Source organism: Diadema antillarum, unplaced genomic scaffold, assembly GCF_040938485.1.
Source record: "Diadema antillarum isolate AM-2024a unplaced genomic scaffold, OU_Dant_1.0 seq00001992_RagTag, whole genome shotgun sequence".
Classification (NCBI taxonomy): domain Eukaryota; kingdom Metazoa; phylum Echinodermata; class Echinoidea; order Diadematoida; family Diadematidae; genus Diadema; species Diadema antillarum.
Window position 1 is genome coordinate 30,521 of NW_027272648.1, and position 7,053 is coordinate 37,573.

A 7,053-nucleotide genomic window follows, 5' to 3' on the forward strand; every position below is an offset into this window, starting at 1 on the left:
GCCCCAATGAGCTAACTATCCATTTAGATCATTCCTAAATTTACTTAGCGGCATACATATTAAATCTGATTACATTCGTTCATTAATTCATACCTCGTTCACAGCGTGACTGAAACTCAATTAACCTTGTAACATACAAGAACATACAGAAATATAACAATCTCAAATAATATAATTCATAACACAAGGACTCTGTGTCAATCATACATTTCCATTCACTAGATCAATTACTGTAAGCGGTCAATTCTTTGATCCCTCTTCTAGCAGGCACAGTTTTGCTACAGGCCTCCTAAAGTGCTTGTGGCCAACTCTCACCTCCACCTGCCTCACTCTACCATCCCTTCCTGGGAAAACCTCAACAACCCTCCCCAATGACCGCTGTCCACGTGGAAGGTTGTCGGCCACGACCAAGACCAAATCATCTTAATTACACAACGAAGGACGTAATTGTCCTATCACTACTTAACACATGCTTCAACATTATTTTACAAACTGTACATCACACAATGTTACATGAACAACTTGATAAACATAACAGATGTACCGTATGTTTACCTACATGTATGCTTATGTCAATTTACGAATCTCCTCGTGCCTCCAAAAGGCACAACTTTGAGATGGGTCTCCTGAAGCTTTTCAGACCCACCCGTACATCAACTTGCCTGACCCTACCAAGCTTATCAGGGTACGTGGCCACAATCCTACCTAAAGGCCACTGCCCACGAGGCGCACAGTCATCTGCGACCAGGACTAGATCATCTTGCATGAAGTTTCGTTTGGATTTTGTCCATTTCTGCCTCTGTTGGAGGAGAGGTAGATATTCTTTGACCGAACGTTTCCAAAACTGGTCTGCGAGGTACTGCACCTGACGCCACCTTCGTCGAGTGTAACAGTCATCCTTGGTAAATATTCCAGGGGGCAGGGATGCACTCTTCCTCAGCAGGAGTAGGTGATTGGGCGTAAGAGGTTCGTCGTCATGTGGGTCGGTATTCAGTTGCGTCAAGGGTCTGGCATTTAGAATGGCCTCTACCTCAGTCATGAACGTCATCAACGCCTCGTCTGTGATGAGCTGCTGGTTCAGGAGGCCTTCAAGAATCTTACGGACAGAACGTATTACACGCTCCCAAACTCCCCCCATATGGCTCGCTCCTGGAGGGTTGAATTGCCATTCCATTCCCCTTTGGCTTAGGAATCGTCTAATCTTACTGCTGTTCAGCGATGCAAGACTTTCTTTCAATTCCTTGTGTCCGCTTCTGAAGTTTGTTCCATTGTCACTGAATATCTTTGCGGGGTATCCCCTACGGCTGATGAATCGTCTCAGAGCGAACACAAAGGAATCGGTATCCAAGGAGTGTGCTACCTCCAGATGCACTGCTCTTGAAGCAAGGCAGGTGAACACACATCCGTATCTTTTCACCTCACTGCGACCTCTCTTTACTCGGAATGGCCCGAAGAAGTCAACTCCTGTGTAGGTGAAAGGAGGCTTATCTGGAGTGACCCGTTCTGTAGGAAGGTCAGCCATGAGTTGTTGTCCTCGCTGTGAGCTTCTCTTCTTGCACTGCAGACAATTTCCCAATACCTTGCGAACGGTAGCGCCACCTCGGATTACCCAGTACTTTTCTCTGAGTGCAGTCCATGTCATGCCGGCGCCTGAGTGTCCAACATCGTGGTGGTAGTGGGAGACAAGCAAGGCAGTCACGTGGTGATCGTGAGGGAGAATCAGTGGGTGTTTCAGATCATCTGAGAGCGGGGATTTTCCTAGTCTTCCTCCAACTCTCAGCACTCCTTTCACTTTGATGGGGTTCAATTTGTCTAGTGTGCTTGACTTTGGTGGTGTTCCTTTCTTTCCTTCACTTGTCATTTCTGCTGGAAAGGCTTTTCTCTGCACTCGCTTGATTATTTCCAGCTCTGCGTCTTCTAGCTCCTTTGCTGTGAAGTGTCCCGTTCTCACACTTCCTGCATCACCCTTGTGTCGCAGAAATGCCTTGTAGCGCAGTATCCATGCGAAAGCCCTCTTGAGTTTGTTCCATGAAGAGAACCTGGTTAACAGCTCCTCTAGGCTGTCAGTTGACGTCACTGCATTCACGTTAGCCTTCTTCACCTCCACATCATCTTGTGGGATGTCCTGCAGAACTTCTGGAGGGGTTGGCCAATTTTCTTCCTCTTGCCACAGGAAGTTCGGACCCTTCAGCCAACGTGGATTATTCACCATCTCCGTTGCTGTCATGCCACGGGATCCATCATCAGCTGGATTGGATGCTGTGTCCACGTGACGCCATTGTGATGGTGTGGACGCGTTGTGAATTTTAGCAACACGATTTGCCACGAAGGTCTTAAATCGTCTGCTCTCATTCCGGATGTACTGTAACACCGACGTCGAGTCAGTCCAGTATGTTGTGTCTGTGACCTCGATTTCCAATTCGTCCTTGATGAATCGATCCACGGTCACTGCCAGGACAGCTGCCATCAACTCTAGTCTTGGGATGGAAACAGACTTCGAAGGTGCCAGTCTGGATTTCCCCACGAGGAAAGAACAGTGCACCTTCCCTGTGATGTCTGTCAGACGTAGGTAAGCTACCGATGCATAGCCTAGTTCTGATGCATCGCAGAAGTGATGAAGCTGTGCTGATGCGATTTCCTGGAAATCTCCCGGCTTGACACATCTTGGTATCTTGAGGCCAGTCAGTTTGGGGAGATCCTGCATCCAGTTTCTCCATTTCCTCTGTTCCTCTTCAGAGATTGGTTCATCCCATGATAGGCCTCGTCTACATAGTCGCTGAATCAGCACTTTAGCTGTGAGGACAAAGGGTGCTACGAATCCTAGCGGGTCGTAGAGGGAGCTCGTAATGGAAAGGATGCCACGTCTTGTTGCAGGCTTCTCCTTCATGCTGACCTTGAATCCAAAGGCATCTATTTCAACATTCCACAGGATGCCCAGCGTGCGCTCTTCAGGCAACTCATCAAGTTCAAGACTTGTCACCGATGCTGCCCTGTCGGATTCGGGTATCGCCGCCAGAACGTCACGGTCGTTGCTCAGCCACTTTGTGAGCCGGAAACCACCCTCTTGTAGCAGCTTCTTCAGATCTTCCACCAGTTTCATGGCTGCCTCTTTGTCCTTCACCGACTTCAAACAGTCGTCGACGTAGAAGTTTTTCCGTACTGTGTCGACTACAGTCTGGTCGTACTCTCCCTGGTGGTCTTCAGCAGTCTTTTGAAGTGCAAATCCAGCACAGCTGGGTGAGGACGTTGCACCAAACAGGTGCACCTTCATCCTGTACTCCTCTGGTTCTGATGAAAGATCTCCATTTTCCCACCAGAGGAAACGTAACGCGTCACAGTCTCGTTTTGGGACCTTCACTTGGTGGAACATGGCTTCCACGTCGCTCACCACTGCAATCGGTTCTTGTCTGAATCGCAGCAGTACTCCCACCAGGTTGTTCGTGAGGTCCGGTCCTTGTAAGAGTTCGTCATTGAGAGAGGTACCCTGGCATTTTGCTGCACAGTCAAAGACAACCCTGACCTTTTCAGGCTTCTGTGGATGAACCACTGCATGATGTGGGAGGTACCATATACCCGATGTACGTTCCTCAGTGTTCTTCCCTGACTGCTGGTTTTCTTGTTTCTGAGTCGGCACCTTTTCTGCGTACCCCTTCGTAACGTAGTCTTCGACGGTTGCTGTGTACTTCGAGTGGAGCATGTCGTCCTTTTCAAGTTTTTTCTTTAGGTACCGAAGTCTTGCTTGTGCCAGATGTCGGTTATTTGGCAAACTTGGGGGATAGTGGCGCCATGGCAGACCAACCTCGTAATGACCGTCAATGATAGTAGCACTTTCCTTCATGATCTGCAGTGCGCGTCGGTCTTCAACAGAGTCGGCTGTCTTCTCGTCAACCAAGTATCCTCCATAATCTGACTCCCAGAACCGCTTGAGTTGATTCTGGAGAGGATCTTCAAGAGAGGTGAAGTTGACGCTTGCTGAAGATCGTTCCCCTGTTGATGTTGGTCCCATCAGCGTCCATCCTAGGGGGCACCGTATGGCGTAGGGTTCCTTCCTCTTACCCCTTCTTTGCTCCATAACCCAGAATGCTTCTGGGGTGTCCCCACCGATTAGGAGCTTGATCTTTCTTTGGTCGATGGAAGGGAAGGTTATTCCCTTCAGATGATCCCATCTCCTGATACTTTCTTTGTTTGGGATGAGGCTATCCGAGATGGGCAACGTATCCACCGTCCAGACATGTGATAGCTCAATTTCCTCTTTGCCATCGAGACCTTGGACAGTGAAGCCCACTTCCAGGCCGTCCTTCTGGGTGTGAGCTCCGTTGACTGTCATCAACTCAAACTTTCTCCTTTTTCCCTTGAGTCCAAGCTCGTCAACCAGGCTTGCATCGCATAGGGACACGTCGCTTCCCTCATCAAGCAGTGCCCATGTCTCCACCATCTTGACACCGGCATGGATTCTGACCGGCACAACCCGTAAGCACACCTTAAGATGTGTGGACTTGCCGCTGTTTGAGTAATTGTTACCCTTTGATTCATCAGCTTGCTTTGGTTGGTCACCGGCCCCAGTTATCACACGCTCTTCCGATGATTTGGCACCTTGATTTGTCACTGTGCTCGATTTCTGCCCTTGTGGCCCTTTATGACTGCTCTTTGAGGCGTGGAAATGAAGGAGGGTGTGGTGCTTCCACTTACAGCCTTCGACCTTACAGTTGCTGTCCTGCCTGCACTCCCTGGCCAGGTGGCCTGGCTTGAAGCAGTTGTCACACAGCCTTGCCTGTCGTATCACCTTCAACCTTTCATTGCGGGACATTTGCTTGAAGCGCTGGCATGATGTCAAGCTGTGTGACTGAGAACAGCATGTGCACCTCCACTGGGATGTTTGTTTTGGTGATTGCCCTTGCGTGGTTAGCGTTGTTCGTTTGACACTACTCGCGAACTTCTGTTCTGACCAAACATGTTAGAGGAGAGTTGGGCACATTCTTCAATGTAATTAGTCATCATCGAGAAGGTCGGTGACACCCGCTGCTTCATCATGGTGTGTGCTCGTTTTGCCCACTCTGCTTGCATGTGCATAGGAAGGAGCTGTTGGATCCGCAGCAGGTTATCCGAGCTGTCCATATCAGCCCGAAATCCCATGTGCGACAAGACCATCTCGCATCGCCGCATGGCCCTGGTAAGGTCCCACAGAGCAGCTCCATCGTTGGGTCTTATTTGCTGACGACTCAGCACTTTCCTCATGTGGGCAGTGGTCACCAGGAAGGGCTGCCCGAACTGGTCGTGAAGGATTTCTCTGGCCTTTCTGTACCCCTCTGGACCTAGAAATGTGCAATTCTCAATGCTATCTCTGGCCTTCCCTGCACAGAACTGTATCAGATACATCAATTTCATTTTATCATTAACTGGTTTACACTCAATAGTAGCCTCGAACTTGTTAATGAAACTACAATATTCTAATGGATTACCATCAAATTGTGTCAGGTCAGACTTGGGCATGTTCATGGCCAGATCAACAGCTGAGAAAATATCAGGCAATGCAGAGTTATTCACGTTAGCGTTTACAGGGGTTGGGCTTACATCAACATTTACACGGGCATTTGATTGATCATTCGCATTCCAAACAGGGGCATTAGGATTTAATTTCTTCTTTACATCTACGTTACGTACACTACGTACTATGGAGGCACTCACCTCACTGGCGCAATTACCTTCAATTTCTTCTTGAAGTAACTGAGCCTCTACTTGCGCCTGTTGCATTTCATTTGCCACCTCTACAGCAGCAAGTTCTTGCTCAAGCTTCATTTGAGCAATCTTGAGTTCTTGTGTCCTTTTCATTTGTTCGAGCTTAAGTTTCGCGACTTCAGCCTTGATCTTAGCATCCCTCAGTCTGGCACTGGATGTGGTGCTTGTCGAGCGCCGTGATGACCTACTGCTCCTGGTCGCGGAAGACTGCAGCGACGCGTTGTCGTCATCGTCATCCCCGCCTTTGTCCAGGTGCGTCGTCTCCCGCACGCTCTCCTTGGCCTTCGCCATCCAGCTCGCCAGCCTGACGTCAAACTCTTCCTTGTTCCTCCGCCTGGATTGGAATTCCTCCAGCGCAGATTCTGCTTCCTGGCCAGTTAGCCGTGCATGATACTCCCCAAAGCGTTCTTTATACGATTTGAAAGTGTCATCTAACTGGCCAGCCTTATTTACAACGGCCTCATAATTGTCCGTACTTAACATACAGCTTTCCAGTTCCTTGAACTTTCCTGTAAGGCTGCCAGCATAAGCACGGCACGACTGCTTGAGGGTCGTGACATCATCATCACCTTGGTCGTCAGTTTGTGGAAGTCGCTCTGTATTGGTTGTCATATTGCGAATTCAGTTCTCTCTTCACGCGAAGTAAACACAATTCGCGAGCTTATGAACCAGAAATCACAAACAAGAGGCCAAACAATTGCGAACTAATGTAGCTTCTCCAACGTAAATAAGCTACAGGGAGGTTGATTCGAACGCACTCCTTCAATGAACAAACAATCTCAACAACAAGTGCGGTTCCAATCCGTTTAATCGTCGTTGAACGTAAACGTAGAACATCGTATAAAACATGGAATATACACGTGCTTGTTGGGTGTCATACATGGAATGAAGCGTGGATTGTAAACTTGAAGTGTAAACACGGAGTGGAATGTAGCGGAGTGGAGTGTATTGAAGCGTAATGTATTGGCGTGGAGTGGTTCGCAATTGTTTGGCCTCTTGGTTTCCACAAATTCTTGGTGTAAAAGTTCCTAAACATGAAAGATGATGTTGGCCGTTGGACTTTCCTTTGTCTTAGTGATGTGGCTATGGTGAGGAGTTGGCATCTCCTACCAGCCTTGGGCTAATTTGCATGTTTGCCTAAAGTGTTATCCAATGAGCAAACTGTTGCTATGTGGACTTGGCCTTGCTAGGATTGGGCTTGACCAACTGCAGGCCTATTTCACTTTGGGGGGACTGTTACCAGGGGAGAAAAATGGGTCTTCTTTGCATAAATTTGCATAGACTCATAGTTTTAGTCTTTTCATTACAGACCCATCT

General features: G+C 48.4%; 1 protein-coding gene across 1 annotated transcript; it reads right to left on the reverse strand.

Annotated features, from left to right (window-relative positions):
- Positions 1 to 577: 577 nt before the first annotated feature.
- On the reverse strand, positions 578 to 4,807 carry LOC139713516 (uncharacterized). Its single transcript, XM_071625243.1, has one exon. It carries the CDS (start codon positions 4,805 to 4,807, stop codon positions 578 to 580), a length of 4,230 nt encoding a protein of 1,409 aa, XP_071481344.1.
- Between the last annotated feature and the right edge of the window lie 2,246 nt (positions 4,808 to 7,053).